Source organism: Epinephelus moara, chromosome 9, assembly GCF_006386435.1.
Source record: "Epinephelus moara isolate mb chromosome 9, YSFRI_EMoa_1.0, whole genome shotgun sequence".
NCBI lineage: Eukaryota > Metazoa > Chordata > Actinopteri > Perciformes > Serranidae > Epinephelus > Epinephelus moara.
Window position 1 is genome coordinate 21,235,308 of NC_065514.1, and position 17,592 is coordinate 21,252,899.

The 17,592-nt window shown below is 41.3% G+C and overlaps 2 protein-coding genes across 4 annotated transcripts in view; one reads left to right on the plus strand and one right to left on the minus strand.

The window, feature by feature from the left end:
* Window positions 1-13,825, plus strand: part of LOC126395218 (endoplasmic reticulum metallopeptidase 1) — a 32,015-nt gene extending 18,190 nt beyond the window's left edge. Inside the window, exons 10-16 of one of the 2 annotated variants that reach the window (XR_007570423.1) lie at window positions 871-1,061; window positions 1,380-1,532; window positions 2,164-2,366; window positions 2,468-2,583; window positions 3,799-3,962; window positions 4,629-5,049; window positions 10,552-13,825. Coding sequence is in view for 1 of the 2 variants with exons in the window: in XM_050052489.1 (XP_049908446.1) it covers window positions 871-1,061; window positions 1,380-1,532; window positions 2,164-2,366; window positions 2,468-2,583; window positions 3,799-3,962; window positions 4,629-4,805 (1,004 nt within the window). In the remaining variant the exon portion in view is untranslated. Of the gene's footprint in view, window positions 1-870; window positions 1,062-1,379; window positions 1,533-2,163; window positions 2,367-2,467; window positions 2,584-3,798; window positions 3,963-4,628 lie in introns of both variants that reach the window. The other variant, XM_050052489.1, reaches the window with a different exon arrangement.
* A 76-nt stretch (window positions 13,826-13,901) lies between these two features.
* ric1 (RIC1 homolog, RAB6A GEF complex partner 1) overlaps window positions 13,902-17,592 on the minus strand; it is a 45,382-nt gene continuing 41,691 nt past the window's right edge. For both annotated transcript variants that reach the window (XM_050052487.1, XM_050052486.1), the window contains exon 27: window positions 13,902-17,248. In XM_050052487.1, coding sequence (XP_049908444.1) covers window positions 16,933-17,248 — 316 coding nt within the window. In that variant the 3' untranslated portion in view covers window positions 13,902-16,932. The remainder of the gene's footprint in view (window positions 17,249-17,592) is intronic.

Here is a 17,592-nt window from a genome sequence, read left to right on the forward strand (position 1 = left end):
AAGTAATTAAAAGAATCTTAAAATCAATTCTGAAGTTAACTGGCAACCAGTGTTACTATTTAAAACATTTTCGCAAAAATAGTGCAGGTGCACCTCTTGTCCATGAGACTCAATAAAATGTGCTGTAGCCATCTTAAAAAAAAGGCCCACTCAAAATCTACATTTAGAATATTGTCACCACATCATCTTGCTGTTGGTAGCCCTTTCTGACAGGGAACTGAAGCCCTTATATCGCTGATTCTACCTTGCTGAACACGGTAGCTGCTGGTCTACTGCAGCCTCGATCTGTAGTTTGTTTGTGTCATTGTGTGACTTTGGTGAATTCAAATTAGTCCTTTAAAACACCAAGTCACACAATAACACAAACAGACTTCCAGTTGAGGCAGCGATAGACCAGTAGCTCCCATGTTCAGCAAGGTACAATTACTGTTTCTGTCCAAAGTTGTCCATTTTTGAAGAGAGCGTAGATTAAGTTTCACTTTTAGTTCAGTTCCTCATCAAGAAGTACTGTTTGAGAAGTACTGAGCATATGACTAGATAAATGTGACTTGTGTTATGCTGCACGAGTTGTGTGAGATTTTGTAACGGTTGAGACGGATGTTTTGATAAAGTTTTGATGTGTTAAATGAGGACTGGTATGACTTTAAGTCATCAAAAGTTTCCCCATTTTTTGCCTTCTTTCTTTTTACTGGAGACGTGAGAAAAACTTTTTTTTTCATGAAGTCAACTACAAATGATCACTTTGTGGGTGAAGTATTCTTTTAAGCGTGATTCTCATAGCTGTAGGGCAACCAAAAGGTTTTAATGGTCTGATCCTTGTCTGGTTCAGTTTTTTTGTGACTAACAGCATCCTCTCCGTCTTTTCTGCAGGAGCATCAGTGAAGTATAGTGTGCTCTATCTGTTGGGCCTGGCGTTGCCTTACGTCCACTTCATGTTCCTCATCTGGGTGGTGTTTGAGATTTTCACACCCATAATGGGTCGCAGCGGCACCGAGATACCTCCTGAAGTGGTGATGGCCTCCCTGGTCACCCTAGCAACCATTTTTCTCTCGTCTTTCTTTGTAAGTATTCAACAATGAACAACAAATCTGTTTTGTTTTTTTTGGTCAGCAGAATAACCTTGAGATCACATTGGAGAGTGTATTCAGGACAGAATACACATGACCAAACCAGTTTTACTGTATTAAGCTCAAGGCAGTAGTGTTTTGTTTGAGCAGTTTATTGACATTAAACGTGTGACTTTAGATAAGCAAACTAACCTCTGTGTGTAATCTACCATTTCACCAAAGTGTTCTGATGTTTGTTGTAATTTAAAAAAGACTGCAGCGTAGCTTGTTCCTCCACTCTGGTAACATAATATATTTCTCTCTCTCGCTTAGCTGCATTTTATCTACTTGGTACGGAGCACTAAGTGGATCCTGGCTGGTCTGGGCTCGGTCTTCATCGTCATGTTCCTGTTGATGTCCTGTGGCCTCCTCTTTCCTTATTCAGGCAATCCTGACAGCCCGCGGCCGAAACGAGTCTTCCTTCAGGTTCAGAGTCACACCACACATAGAGAAGCACAAATATACACACAGAAACACATGCATCTAAATCTTGTTCGGGAAAGGACGTGGAAACGCCTCATATATTCAAATTTTTTCTCTCCACAGTATGGGAGTCATACATTCCATTCAGATTCTTTAAAGTTGTCTTTTCCATTTTGGATTTTGAAGATATTTTACTAGCTCTGTAAAAAAAAAATTGTATTCAAAGTGGTAAAAATCCAACATGAACAGTTTAATGTTGTAAAAAACACTTCTGCTGCAGAATTATATTGCATTTTGTTCGGTCAATTTTTTTGTTCTGCCTCAAGTGACTATCCCGCAGAGCAGCCTCTGCCTACATGATTAAAATCTTTTGTTGGGAGCAGGTGGAATACAAAGCTTCTACTGTATATAGCATGTTTTTGTAACTGGGACGCTGCACACCATGACATCTCTCCATGAGTTTTTGTGATAAAATAAAAGTGCTTTGATTCCACTCCTCCACCTGCTGATGTGAATCACAGAGAGTAATTTTGGCAGAAAGTCACTCTTTAAAACAGCTATTGAACAAGGCCAGTTGGAGGAAGATGTGCGCTTAAAAAAAATAAATGAAAAATGTTTGTGTACCTTCCTGCAGCATACGACACGGACCTTCCACAATCTCCAGGGCCAGGTGGAGAGCAAAGACTCAGGTCTGTGGATCAACAGTTTTGACTACACAGGCATACAGCACATCCAACCACATATCCCTGAGATCAACGACAGCGTTCGCACCAGCTGCCATGAGGACCGGCCCTTCTGTGGTTACCCCTGGTTCCTACCTGTGAAGTTCCTCAGCAAGTCAGTAACACAGCCTTGTAGCTGAGAGCATTGTTTCCATGCTCTGATGTAATTGTTTTCACGTATGGACCTTTAATACTTTATATTCTTCCTATCTGCAGGAAGAACTGGTACCTTCCTGCTCCAGAGGTGTCTCCCAGCTCTCCTGTGGAGTTCAGCCTGCTGTCGAGAGAGGAGACCAGCTGGGGGACGATCAAGATGACCTTCAGTGTGAAAGGTCAGGAGCACTTTATGTCGCCAAACCAACACAAATACACTAAGACTGCATCCACATGAATATGTTTCTGTTTTAAAATGCGTAACTGTTGCTACGTTTATGCCTAGTGTCCAAACTTCTCTGGCTTGTCCACATTCCCAAACCAGAGACCTTTTAAAAACACGGCTTACCAGTTTTACCCTGAGGTTGCTCTGGGGTTTTGTTTGAGTCTGGATAGGTGGAAATCAAGACTTTTGAAAACAATGACGCAGACACCCATGTTTGCTTCCCAATCAGAATTTAACAGTAACAGAATATGTCAAGCCAAAACATAGCTTTTATAATTTCATCCTTTTATTGTGAGTGCTCCTTTCCCATCGCCACAGCTCCCTCAGGTGATGGATTATGCTCCCTGTACTGCTTCAATATGTCGCTGTATTTGCTTTGTAACAACTCCCAGTTTATGTTTTCCACCGCCTTGACGGCCTTGTGATAATTTCAGTAACAGTTCAAACTCGTCATCACTCCAAGCAAATAAATGAGTCATGTGATGTGCATTTTCAGGCGTGTTAGTATGGATGGACACTACGTCTATAATGGTGCCTTCTTTCTAGGACTTGCAGGTAGAGAGAAACACTATTATAAAAAAGACTTGCAACTCAACACCAGTGTCACGTGACTTAAATTGGACTTGAGCCATATGAGCAGTGCAGAAGAATCTTGGCTGGTGACGGCAGCATATTCAAAGACAGGGCAGGCAGCAGTGGCTGTGCATACTGAAAGTATCCAGTGACACATCAAATGGGATGGAGAGTTTACATCAGCACTGACATTATGTCTGTTGAGACGTTTTGAGACATTAAATGATTGATTGAAAGTTCAGCGTTGATCTTGGAAACATTAGTTGACAGCCTCAACACTGCATCCATTTTGTAGCTTTCAATCATGACAGAGCTTCCTCAGCAGTAGTTGTCGTCCCAGCTGTCATAGAGATGTAGATGTCTGAGCACTGTGAGGACATATCAACACATCCGTGGTGGCTTTAAAAAATCTCGGAAAAAGGATCGTAAACACCCAAATTTATACGTCAACTGAGCAAACGCCATCTGCTGAGGAAGATCATGTGGTACGCTCAAAAGCTCCAGAACAGCTTCATTTGTGTATACTCATTATCCAGCTGGTTGATCTGGGTGTGTATGTGTGCATATATGTTAACTTGTGTCCTGTCCTGTGCAGGTCCCAGTCACATGTCCCTGTATCTGATGCCTCACCGAGGAGCCAGCCTCTCCACCTGGTCCTTCGGTGACGGGACGCCTCAGTTCGACCTGAGCGGAGAATATTTTGTCTTCTATTCCCACGGCCTTGATGCCCCTACGTGGACTTTCTGGTTTGAAATACAGGTACTGTCTGCATCTTACTGGGCTTTCTGTACTTGTTGTACTTATTAACATTTAATGTTGCTGCTATTTGTGTTTTTGTCATGTGAATTATTCAAACTGCTTTCTGTTTTTGGAGAGGAGATAATCTGTTAAAGCATCAGTTTGTCACTGTCACCTGTTAGTTTTGGTTATAAGAAATTAAGATATCTACACAACCATCTAACTCAAATAAGCATATTTCCCACCATGTCAAACTATCCCTTTAAGATGGTTTTCCTTGCCCACAATAAATCCTCAGGTACTGCTGCACCTTTGACAGACTTAAGTATCCAGACAGATGCTTAGTTTTTTATGCCATTTTTTTCATTCCTCGCATATCTGGATTTCTGCAAAACTTCACCTCATGGTCCCAGTCAGTGATGTCTGCAGGAGATTAACTCGTGGCAGGACACAGTTGGACTGTGTTGCTGTCATGTGAACACCATTAAACTCCAATTTTTGAGACTTATATTTGAATTGCATTAACAATTGCATGGGTTCAAGCGAACTCCATGACTGTTTAAAGACTCTTCTAAAGTCCATTGCATAAGCTGAAACACATGCAGCATAATAAAGCTAAGGCAAAGTGATTTTTCGTAGGGCTTGGTTAAACAGCTGGTCTGACATTCACGGCGTTCCTTCTTTCAGCCTCCCAGAGATCCGGACCCATCAGGCCCTGAGGGGATGATCTCCGTTGCCATCTCTTCCCACTATTTCTTCGGACAAGATAGAAGGACTGCTCAACTGGAGGGTATCCTCCACAAGTTTCCCATATGGGCTTTCCCTTCGTCTTGGGTCAGTACCTACGACATGTACCGATACTGAGGATGCCACACATCACAGAGGCCGACGCTGAGGAGAGCTGAGGGTTGCAGGGGCCCCAGAGTGAGATAGAAAAGATTTCAAGGAACAATACTGAGGACCAGCCCTGACGCCTTTTCTCTCTGACACAAACGCACACTCTAACACACACTCACGCTCCCTCCCAGCCTGCCTGAGAGACCCCCATCACTGTGTCAGTAGGCTTAGTAGCTAACCGAGCAGGAAGACGCGCTGAGACACGCAAGAGGTAAGCCGATCCGCTTACGGACTTGACTAACTCGATGACCGATGCACTGGCCACCGCAAGCCTCGTGCTCACTCCTGGGTTAGTGAAACAAAGGGGTTAAGTTTTTTTTTTTGTACTCAATCTGTCGTGCCTTTGCTTTACTCAATCCATCTCACTCCCCTTCTCACTTTCCCTCTTGCTCACTTCCTCCTGTTCTTCCTCTCTCATGCTTCCTGAATGAATAACGTCGCATGGCTACTTCCCCTGCTCTCTCTTTATCAGCAAACCACTCGGGCCATTCTCAGACTAGATGCGTCTCTGGCTTCCTCTGCAGAAATGACACCACCACTATATGCACTGTAGGTGTAGTAACATACTGATAGATCTGTTTGGGAGGGGAAACAAAGAGAGCAGTTTTTGTTCGACCCCTCTTCCGACTTTAACTGGAAACTTTGACACTTTGAAAGTCACTTTTCATCAACATGCACTCGTTCATATTCTGAGCAAATAGTTTTTGTATTAACTGTGAAATTGCTCATTATCATTCCTCAATAACACCACTGATTTGCAGCAAGTCGTACGCCTGTGTTTCATCGAGGAATGCCAACAATCTGCTTTAATTGTCAGAGAATCTGGCATGCAGAGGCAGAAAACTGTGCCTGTTAAATGAAAACAGCTGGCTTCAGTCAAAATGTCAAAGTGTCCTTTAAAAAGAGTAGCTTACCTGAAGATTTTGTGCAGAGGTCAATGTTGAGGTCTTAAAGTTTTCAGCCTGATGTGTTCAAGAAAACTTGTAGTGATTTTGGGCTCGATGAGACCAGAACTCACAGGGAAACATCTGAATGTCCTGTGATTTAAAACTATTTCCCGAGCCTTGAGGGTGATTGGATGGGAAACCAGCAATGCAACTCCACGCTCATTAACAGCACCAGTGGCAGCTTGTTCTGTCTCAGGTGGAGGTGTTGGTTCTTGACATTTACTGTAAAAGTGTTTGTACTTGTTTTCAAACTTGACTTCTGGTCTGTGCTACGAGCTGTCCTCAGCAGCACCAATGGATGTCTATGTCATAAACTAAACAGTTGAGAAAACAGAAGATTAATCAATTCTGAAAATAATCCTTAGTTGTGGCCTAGAGGAAAGTTATCCAGTGCAGATGGAGATAAGTTAATCAGACCTTTATGAATTTTGAGTTAATTGTTCTCACTTAAATGGCATTAAAACAAAATTTTGAAACATCAGGACCTCAGGAAGAATAGCTGCTGCAATGCCGTAGCTCATGGGGATCCTAATAAACTAAACTAAATCAGGTAAAAACTATGTACATACAAATTACAACAACTCAATATAGCAATATAAATATTTAATTAATCCAAGTGAAAAAAATGGGTGAAGCTATATTTTATGGGTCTGAATTTTCAGAATCATTTTCGAGTAGTATCCTGCAATGAACTATGCAGACCATGTTCAGTCAGTATGCTCACAATTACTTAATCCTGTATAATTACCAGCTGACTGTGCAAAAAGTGTAAATCAGTCTACAGGCAAACACACATTTCAACACATCTGAAGAATAAGATAATAAAAAAAAGAATATTTACTGGGGGTGTAATGATACATCGATCTGAATCAACATATCGATTCAGTGATCAACAAGTGTAAACATTACATATCGCCATCTTTAATATACACCTTCATTTTGAAATTCCCATAGGACGTTTGTGTCACCATTCCCATCCAAGTGCACCTCTTTCCTGTACATTCAAACTGTGCAGGCGGTCTAGCGATGGGCAGATAATGGCAAGCAGCCAAGAAAAAGACTGAGGATAATTACTGATATCATCTCATATTGACTGAATTGAATTGAATCAAAGTAGTACAGTGGCCAACTTTGTACTATCAGCAAATATCGTATTTTCTTAACAATCAGTTTCATTTTGTACCATGATTAAACTTGTGATTTACACCCCTAATGTTAGTACCAATGTTAGTACCAAAATGCATTGTTATTTCCAGGAAATGGAAAATTATAAGGAAATAACAGACCTGTAAGATAAAGCATTACGGAAAGCAGTTATATGTAGATAGATCCAGGTGAAATTAAATTCTCTTACCATAAATAATCTTATCTGTAGAGAGAGAGATGATTGAGACGGCCTTAAAGAATCAAGAATGAGCTGTAAAACGGTAATCCGTTTGGGAAGCAGTAGATGAAGCTTGTTAGCCCACTCTGCTCATGTAAACTCTCAGCTGAGAAACATCTAGCTAAGCATCCACCCAGTGAGGAGCTGAACTCTGCTAAACTGTTCATTTACTGTAACTTTTCTGACCTTCAAGTTGTGCTGAAATGGTTCTGTGAATGTATATTTATGCATTGGTGCTGCTGCGGACGCTTCTACCAGTAACTGTTGTCCACTCATTTTATGGTGTGTATTGCTAATATTTTTTTTATATATCACTCATCTCATGTGGAGCTGCATCTTTTTATTGTCTAGAGCCCAAGTATCACAACCACAACCTTGTTAATATGACCTGTGTTATGTGTCTACTTCACAAAGCTGACCACATAGAACACCGTGTTACCGTCAGGGCCGGATTACACTAGAAAGGAAGTGGTTTGTACTACATGTTGTCTTCACACACTGGAGGGCAGAGTGAAAAGCTAGCTGTTTAAACATGGGGATAAAGGTTAGTCTCTCTTGGAAGGCTTTCATAGTGTTGCACTTGGTTGCTCACATGAAAAGTGACAGAAATAGTTTAGTCAGGAATGAAAAAAGAGAGCTAAAGAAAAGGTCAATCCCTTGCTCCTCTCTCACCTCCACCAGGCCCAGTGTGAAATGGGTGTTAATGCTGGTTTTGGAAACTTATAGAAAGGGTCGTACACAGATCCCACTACCTGGCTTCAGAAAGGTGTCGGGGGAGGTGAAGCATCTCCACTTCTGGTGTCCCCCATGGGACCTTATTTCAGAAAACATATATATGGTAGTCAACGGCAAGAGACTTTTGATCCTGTGTCAATTGCGCAATGAGTAACACGTGATGTTTGCCAGTTTAAAAGATAATTTGCAAGTCAAGAAAGTCACAGTGTGTTGTAATGCCATTAAGTTTTGTGTGAAATTGCTCAGTGAAGTACATCTCGTCTCACACAATATAACTAACTCCAGCTAGCTAGCTTTTAGCAACGCTATGGCTAACTTAGCTATGTTTCATACACAAATGTATTGTTATCTCACCTGCTGCATTTTACCCAGTGACTCCAAGCCTTTTAAGCAACCGGAAAGTTCAAGAATAAGCAAGAGCCGGTGCTTTTGTGAGAACATCCTGGTACAAAACACAGAGTCATCACAGCTTTATCAAGAGAGAAATTTATGTCATCACTTTGGCGATCCTCTGTTGTCCTTCCAAATATGTCTTCTTACAGTCTAAGGCTGTGCTCGTGTGCTCCTATCCGGTGATCCTATTTCCTGAGCCGGGAAATGGTATCGCTGACTTTAGTGTGATCAGGATCTTAAGGTCGAAATGTGGAAAAACATAGCCGTTACATAGATGTGTCAGAGCATTTAAACAATACTTTGACAACAGTTTGAAGCTTTACATCATAAAGTGATTTTGTCCCAGACTTGTTGCTGCACCAGCACATCCCCCGAAACTACTGAAATATTGCTTTACCTGATAACTGCTAATAACTAACTTTTCTAGCTTATCTGGGTCACGAAGTGGGCAGCGACTGTTATAACCTAATACCATATTACAAATTACATGTAAACAAAAACTGACATTCATAATGTGAACTAATACCAAGTATATTCCCACCAACCCAACATTTACTTTCATCCGCTATGTTTCTGCATATATGACATCAACTCAGCAACTTGTGTTCCAAACTTGCAGCCTTCCCAAATTGTCATTCAGATTTTAGGGGGTGGTCATGGGAATTTTCCCAATCAGGAACTCTGTTTTCAGAATATTCCTACACCACATGAATGTAGGGTTATACTTAAACTGTTTTACAACAAACTACAACTGCAACATAATATTGCTACAATTCAGATGATGATTTGTCTCTTGCCATTGACTGCCATACATATTTTTTTCCGAAATAAGGAGCCATGGTGGTCCACCAGAAGGAAAGCGACTTTGCCTCTATATGCGACCATCTGACAAGCCCTTCTGATAGTGTATAAAGGCCCCTTCAGTGTCACCACTACCTCCACTATGATCAAACTTAGTGTCCGACACCAAGATAACAGCTATTAATGTTCTTGTAAAGACTGGTTTGAATGTTACTGTTGGAAAGATTTAAATGACTTAGCTAACTAATGTTAGAGAGAGATTATATTGATGGATTATAAAGCATCATCATGTTTGTCTCTGGGCTACCTCTGTTTTCTGCTAACAGCAGAGTGGTTCCATCGTGTTTTTGATCGCTTAGTCGCACCTGTGTTATCAAAACATCAGGGCGACCGTCCCCTCCCTGCTGTCAGTCCCACACTCTGATGAAATCTTTTAAACGCAAAAGTCACGTTGCTGCTTGTCGGCAGTTTGACTCCTCTCATATGTTATCACAGGTGGCATCGGGTTGTAAAAAGACTTGGGAGATTGTTTGCACTTGGGAGATCAACTGAGCAAAATCGTCTTTCGTCCACTTTGTGTTACACCCGGTGACGTGTTGTTGTGATCCATGTTGTCCGTTTGGCTTCAGTCACACACAAAAATAAGAAATGCTGACATGACGGAGGCCTTAACATTTTGCTTCCAAAGACACACAAAATGTTTACTGTTGTGGACACAAACGTCTCAGTGGTCTTAAAAGCTATCAGGTGCTGCACTGTACAGAGTTTTTATGCACGTGAATTTTTGTCTGTTGGAAAGTTTGAACGTAAAATCCATCACAGCCTTCGACAGCACTTGGCGGACAGAAAAACAGATCGTCCTACTATGCTCCTTCTTTTATGCACAATGTGTAACGAGAAGTCCTCAAAGTACTCTAACTCAATCTGCTGAGGAAAATAGTGTGATACAATTGAAAGCTCCAGAGCAGGTGACATTGTTTTTGTCAAAAGCCAGATGGTCTTATCAGCTGACTGCAGTATGAAAACATGTTAGCGTCCTTTCGACAAGCAAAGCATTAGACAACTGCTGCTACGAATTTGACTTTGACTGGAAAGAAGATGTTACATTTAATTGGCCGGTGAAATAGTTGTCAACACTAGAGATTTTATACCTCTCCTACATTGTTTTTGTTAAAGGACCATACCTGTGGGATTATTATTTTTTTTTTTTTTGTACATTTTAGCCATTTACCACAGATCATATATATGTCAAATAACTGTAACCTTGACAGCAGTGGGACAAGACATGCTATTCACTTTGATATATTTTTCCACATGTCTAACAGAGACTGAAAGCTGCCTGCTGGAAAAATACTGTACATGGGAAATAGTCGGCTATAATGTAAATGTGCTAAAACAAAGGGGGAAAATAGTACGGTCCTTTAACATCTTTAACCATTTCTTCCTGAAACAGATGTTGCTGCATTAAAGGGATAGTTTGGATCTTTTTAAGTGGGGCTATATGAGGCACTTATTCATAGTCAGTGTATTACCTATAGTAGATGGCAGTCGCTACACCCCCAGTTTGGAGAAGCAGGAGTACTGACATGGAAGCTAAGCAAGTACTGCTGTGGAAAGGTGAGCAACAAAATGTATTTAAGCTACCTAAAAGAAGGCCCATTTATCTATCAGTTTAAATGTACACTGTATTTAGAATTTTTTCTCTGCTTTACTAAGCCATCAGACAGCAACTTCCGACAGGGAACTGAAGCTATTGTATCGTTCTCTTCTAAGCCAGACTCCATTGAGAAAAACAGCACACAGCTGCTGGTCTACCACTGCCTCGGTAGGTTAGTTTGTTTTAGGGTTGCACGATAATATCGGGACGTCATTGGTATCGGCTGATATTGGCTGTAAAATAAAATATCAGAATCAGCCAACATGCCTGTAATAACAGTACATCATCAGCATAGGACAAAATCGGGTTTAAAATTAACTATCAGAATTGGCCAACATGCTTTTTCTTATATTGCACAATGAATGAATGTTACATTTATTGAAAAGTATTGTATTTCATGTGTCCATCTGCTGGTGGGCCATCACAATGCATGCATAGTATGATGTTAATTCCACTACAGAGGAGACTTGATGATTACTAAAATTAGGTAGAGAAAAAAAGTGGATATATTGATATTGGTTATCGGTCAAATGAGTTGTAGTCTCGCTCACCAGACCTTTCTCAAGAAAAGAAAGGTCTGGCTGCGCCGACTCTCACTTTAAGATTGGAGGAAAAAAACGCCCCGGCTTTTTTTATTTCTTTCAACAAATCACAATCGTTCTGGGCGGTGCCACAGCAACGGTGCGCTTGCAAAAATATTGCCGGGGGGAAACAGGTTTTGGTGTAACACGCCCACAAAAATAACGAAGATCAAACACCGCAAAAGTTAGTGATCTATGCAGTGAACTTCTGCCCACTCAGACTAAATGAGTTGTTACATATCGGCATATAGGATATCGACAAAAAATACAATAGCGTGCATCTCTAGTTTGTTTGTTACTGTGTGACTCTGGCCTTTCAAAGGGTTAGGTCAGATTCACTGAAACTAAACTAACTGATCAAGGTAGAGGTAGACCAGCAGCTTCCATGTTCAGTGAGTTAAAATTACTATTTTTGCCAATGCAGTCTGGCTTTGACAAGAGCATAGATGGGGAACTGAAGCAGTTAACTGCTTCCCTGTCAGAAACGGTCGTCTGCAGGAAGGTAAAGTGATGAAAATACTCTCAGTATTGCATACACTTGAACTAATACTGATTGTCCACAGCAGTATATTGCTCAGCTTCCGTGCTGGTACTCCTGCCTGCTTCTCCAAATTGGAAGAGTGCTGACTACCATCTACTGTAGGTAATACACTCACAATGGATAAGTACCTCAAACAGCCCCACTTTAAAGGATCTGAAGTATCGCTGTACCTCTGTGCTGCTCTACAGCTGTTCATAATGGAGTCAACACCGGTCTGCAGCGGAAACACAAACACACACTCACTGTACATCAGTGTGAGGAGATATCCATCAGTGCTGTGTGGCGGCGACACAGACGCTGCTTTAAGTGACAGACGATGGTCTAAATCTGCTTTATTGAACGTGCTTCAGTTGATATGCAGAGTGTCTATGGGAGATAAAGCTTTATTAACAAGTGTAAATGGATATTTTTCTAAAAATCTGTTGTAAAGTGGCAAAGAGGTTGATTTTTATAAGAGACTAAAGGACATCATGGAAACACACGATGGTTTTTTTTTTTTTTTCAAATGTATTAAAGTTGTTCATATTTCCACCAACATCAGAGTTTGTTAAAAATCCACTTGTTTCTAACAGATCATCTCAAGATGAGGCAGCCATTTTGTTTTGAGTGTGGTTTATAGTTACAATATTAAAGCAGCTCTATACAATATTCAGAGCGTTAATACAGCAGTAAACACCTATTTGTTAGGTAAAGATATAGTGGAGTGATGGCGTCCTGAGCAGAGTGAAGTCGCGCTCCCTGTGTGCGTCTTAGCCTGAGCTTCTCTGTTGTTTGTTGTGATTGGAAGCCCACTGGCTAGCTCATTTCTGCTGCTCTGCACTGCTCTTATATGGCAGTTACCACTGATATCAGGGCCATGGCATCACAAAAGCGTAGCACCCACCCTCCTGTTCCCTCCCAGGTTAACACCATTAGCTCTGTCAGCACTGTTGCTTGTTAGCACCGTTAGCTGCTAGCCGTTGGCTCAGAAACCTCCATGTCGAGAGTCATGTGTAGACAACCTCTGAATCACAGATAAGCTCTGAATATCATATAGAGCTCCTTTAAATGGGATGATGGTTGATATAAAACAAGAGATGGGGTTGTTATTATAAAAGCACGAATGCACGAGGAACTGCTGTAAATGTGGGACGGAGCAGGGAGATGTTTGACTAAAATGCAGTGAAATGGCTCATCCGACGCCGTTGGTGCTCCCACTGTTAGACTGAAACATACACCGAGCGCTGCTGGAGAGCTCAACGTAGAAAAAAACTCCTTTCAGAAGAAAGTGAAATCAAATTGTGACAAAATCTAATGTATTAATGTAACATGGTCAAGACTGAAAGGCTGACCATGCACTGCGCAGCGTGTTTTTTGTTGTTCAGTGTAAACTCACACTTGGATGTAGCTTTATCTTCATCACATGTAACAGTCAGTCAAGGAAACTAAAATCAGTCACTCACACGGATGTTCATATCAGCTCGAGGAATAAGCAATTTCACTGAAATCTATTCTGGGATACACATTGAAATGTCTTAATGCCTGTTGTCGGAGGATGTCCTTTTATTTTTTAAAAAGATGTTTAATTTGTTAACAGTTTTGTTATAGTACTATACTGTGTTTTATTGTACAACATCTTGACTTTTCACCCATGCCTACTTCTCTAGCTGTTCAGTTTTTGTTCTGAAAGTTAAATTAAGAGTTTTTTTTTTTTAAATGACTGATCATTGTTTTTCTGTTTTTTGTGATTGATTTGACACTTTAACTCATTGAACTGCTGTTTTGCTTTTTTAAAGATTGCATATTTGTCTGTCTGTTGGAATTAAGTGATTGATATGACTGTTGGGATTAGTGGGATTGATCTGGTTACAGGGTATCCATCTATTGAATGGACGGGATGATTTTACATTATGCAAAAAGCTTGAATTAAATTAGCACTTGTACAGCAATTAAAAACGCTTATTATGTTGTTGGTTGTATTGCATTCACCACATGTACACACAAACAGCGGATTAGATTATAATTAGAAACACAGGCAGCCAAACCATTTTTAAAAATAATTTATTGGTCTTTATGTACAAGGAAAAAAATGAAGTAGAAAACCAAACATGAGTAGAAAAGGCAAATGTACAAGAGAGTATCTTTACACTGCATTGAGGATGTTTGCTACTGCTGCCCCAGAAATAATACTCTGAGTTGAGAAGCAGGCAAAACTTTTTAAACTGTACACAGGAGGAAGGGAGCGCTGTCCACCTCTGAGTGAACGTGACACCCGAGTACCACGAGACACACCTGACCGACCACTCCTCGCCCGCAGAGAAAGAAACCAGAAAAGATCTGCAATATTCATTTCCGTAGGAAATTGTCTTGTATGCCGTCAGCATTAGTTTTGAGCATCAATGGTTATGTTTCAGATGAGAGGGATGGGGTAAGGATGTGTGTGAGTTTTTTTTTTTTTCCCTCCTCTGCATAATGAATCAAGCGCTCAATCGAAGCAACCAGTTAAAACAGAAGGCCTCTGGACGTAAAGTCTTTGGTTCGTCATGTTACCGTTTTCAAGTCAAGTAAAGCTTACAGCAGAGCAGCGTAGTGTGGCTGTAGGCTTGTTCAGAGTGGAGGCGGGCCCGCTGGAACGGGATTTACGTTGAGTGACGACAGTACATCATTTTGCCCTTTCGTGAAAAGTGAGTGTTCTAACAATACAGGCAGTTCGTAAAACAGAAACCACTGGAGAAAGTAAAATTCCAAGAGACACCCACACCCGACTCGTCTTGCACTTGCCGACAAGAGAGCAAAAATGTATCTACAAAACAGGATTTGGTCTATCGTGAAACGTAAAAGCAATCTGCCGGGGAAAAGAAGTAGTGAACATAAAAAAATAAAGCTGAGTAACATTTCAATACATTGAACAATATAATACTGACAAATCTGTGATGAACCTTTTAGTGCTTGTGGTAGACGCCAATACACTTCTTTGATTAAAGGTCTAGTGTGTAGGATTTAGTGGCATCTAGCAGTGAGATTGCGACATTGCAACCAACTGAAACTTATCCTGTGCGCTAAGCGTGCAGAGCTATGGTGGCTGACACGAAAATGTGAACGGCCCTATCTAGAGCCAGTGTTTGGTTTGTTTGTTCTGGGCTGCTGTAGAACACTCCGTGGAAGAGGACCTGCTCCGTATACAGATATAAAGGGCTCATTCAGGGTAACGAAAACACAACAGTTCTTAGTTTCAGGTGATTATACACTAAAGAAAACACAGTTATGAATATTATATACCATGTACGCCAATATATCCCCCTAAATCCTAAACACTGGACCTTTAACTAAAGGGGGAAAAGTCTGTTATCAGTCATAAAAACCAACCGAGCATCAATTCAGTAATTACCACTCAGCTATGATGCCAATAAATAATAATAATGATCAGGACTAATACGATAAAATCAATTCGCATGCGATGAAAGTCACCAAACATGTCAACACGTTCTCAATACGATGTGGTACACACACTCATAAATCCACACAGAAGCTCGCTAATCTACTTGTCTCAAGTGGTTCAGGGATGTGATATGCATATTGGACTGGATGAAATATAAAGTCCTTATCAGAGAATGAGGGTCAAACTACACAACAACTCCTCAAATACACAACCATCTCATCCACACTTTAAAAATGATGCCGACGTGTCACCATTAACACTACCGATGACGGAGATGATGCTCTTTTAACAAGGGATAGGTACAACATCTACAGAATAGGATGGCTTTAATAACATAGTATTATCAATCTGCCTCGCTGATGATAGGAAACACATTTTGAATCTCCCAGATGGAGACTGAAAAGCAAAAGTGTGTTTAAAAGCTGGATAAAGCATCACATGATTTGGTTTTTACACTACAGCCTCAAATATGCTCACCTAGTGAAGGCGCAGCACTGATCTGCTTGTTGTTTAAAGTCTGGACTGTGAAGACGATCAGACGGGTTGATTCTGGCTCAGACACTTCTGGGCATGGACTTCAACAAAGTCAGGGCGTTGGTGCATGGGGAAAAAAATCTGAACAGAGGTACTGATCTGTGGTAAAAAACTAGTCTGCACTCGCAACAGTGGATTCTTCTCAGAGATCACTTTCTTAGAAATCTTAAGGTCGTCACTTCTCAAGAATTACATAGAATTCATACCATGAGTTTTGTCTTTTGTACAGGGAGGGACAAGCTGTAATTGATAGAAAAATAATATTATCTTGTACACTGTTACATTATTGAAAAAAGGTATCACAAAATATTTTTAAATCATATGAGGTATGAAAGTATGAAACACCTCTTGTGCACACAAACAGAACTGCACGCTGTACTGTAGGCTCAGACACACTTCAGTGCATCCTGTAAATGGTTCATGACAAGAGCTTTGTTCTACATTTTGCTTAGCAATGTAGCATGATGCAAATACACTCAGGTTTGTTTTGTTTTTTTTGTCTTTGAACTGATTCTTGCACTGTTTGCATTAAACCAAAGGAAACAATGGAGCTCTTAAGATTTCAAAGTCTCCAGGCTGCACTTGGATGAGTGCCAAAGAAAAGTTACGCACACAAAACATCTGTCTTGGAATAATAATTAAAAAAAAAAAAAAGACTGGTGCTTTCCTGTGCTGGTCTACAGCACCACAACCTGATGTATAAACGCACAAACTGACATTGGTGGCCTTTTGTCTAACAGCACATTTTGGTAAAACGAAGCCTGTTAGAGGGGAACCATCAGACTGAACCCTATCTCCGGTTGTGCTGTGGTGTCCTTGTGCCAGCCTGGCTGTCTGTCGTTCTGTTATTAGCTCGGTATCCACGGGGGTTCTAATGGACACAAAGGGTCAATCAGGAGAGTGGATAATACTGACTGGAGTAAGAACCTGCAGGAGAGGTACTTTCTGTGTGCGCACACACACACACACACACACACACACACACACACACACACACATACACACAAAAATAAATTTCCAGTCAGCCACTGCTGCTGCCGCTGCTGCTTCCTCCACTATTTGCCTCGAGTTCACAGTTCAGAGTCCAGAGGAGGCTCCAGGCTTCAGGACAAGGTGCAGTCGTAGGCTCCCTCTTCATCCCCCTGCTCCTCTGTCTGTTCGGGAGGACAGTCCTCAGAGGGGGGACGGGGAAAACCCCCTGCAGGTTCCAGAGAGGGCAGGGCCAGGCCCAGCGGAGCCGCTACTCCTCTACTGTCCTCTGCACGTGGTACCGCAGCACCTCCCAGCCCCTCGGAGCCACCGAGCTTGGAGCTCTGGCTGGTGGGCTGGAAGGCCTCGGGCTGCACCTGCTCAGCTGCTGAATCCATCAGCTGCTGGAGCTGCGGCTGGATCAGGTTGAGAAATGGTTTGTATCCCAGACTGGAAAAAGATGAGGGACAAAGGAGAGGAAAAGGTTAAACTAGGTATATGTTCTTCACCATTATATAAGATTTTATTTTACCAGAACAGCCGAACACATTCATCACATCATTATAAAAACAACTGAAATTGTTACCATGTCCTGACAGTAGTACATAAGACAAATAATCTGTGGAAAAAAAATCATGATCCTCTGCCTCCTCCTAGTGCTTCTGATGGTATTTTCTAGAATCCACCACAGCTGATTAACAGCTGCCTTTGAGACTCCTCAGCTCTGATTGGCTGTCTTCATTATTGGATTCTTGCAAATGCCATTAGGAGCACTACGAGGAGCCAGAGAAACA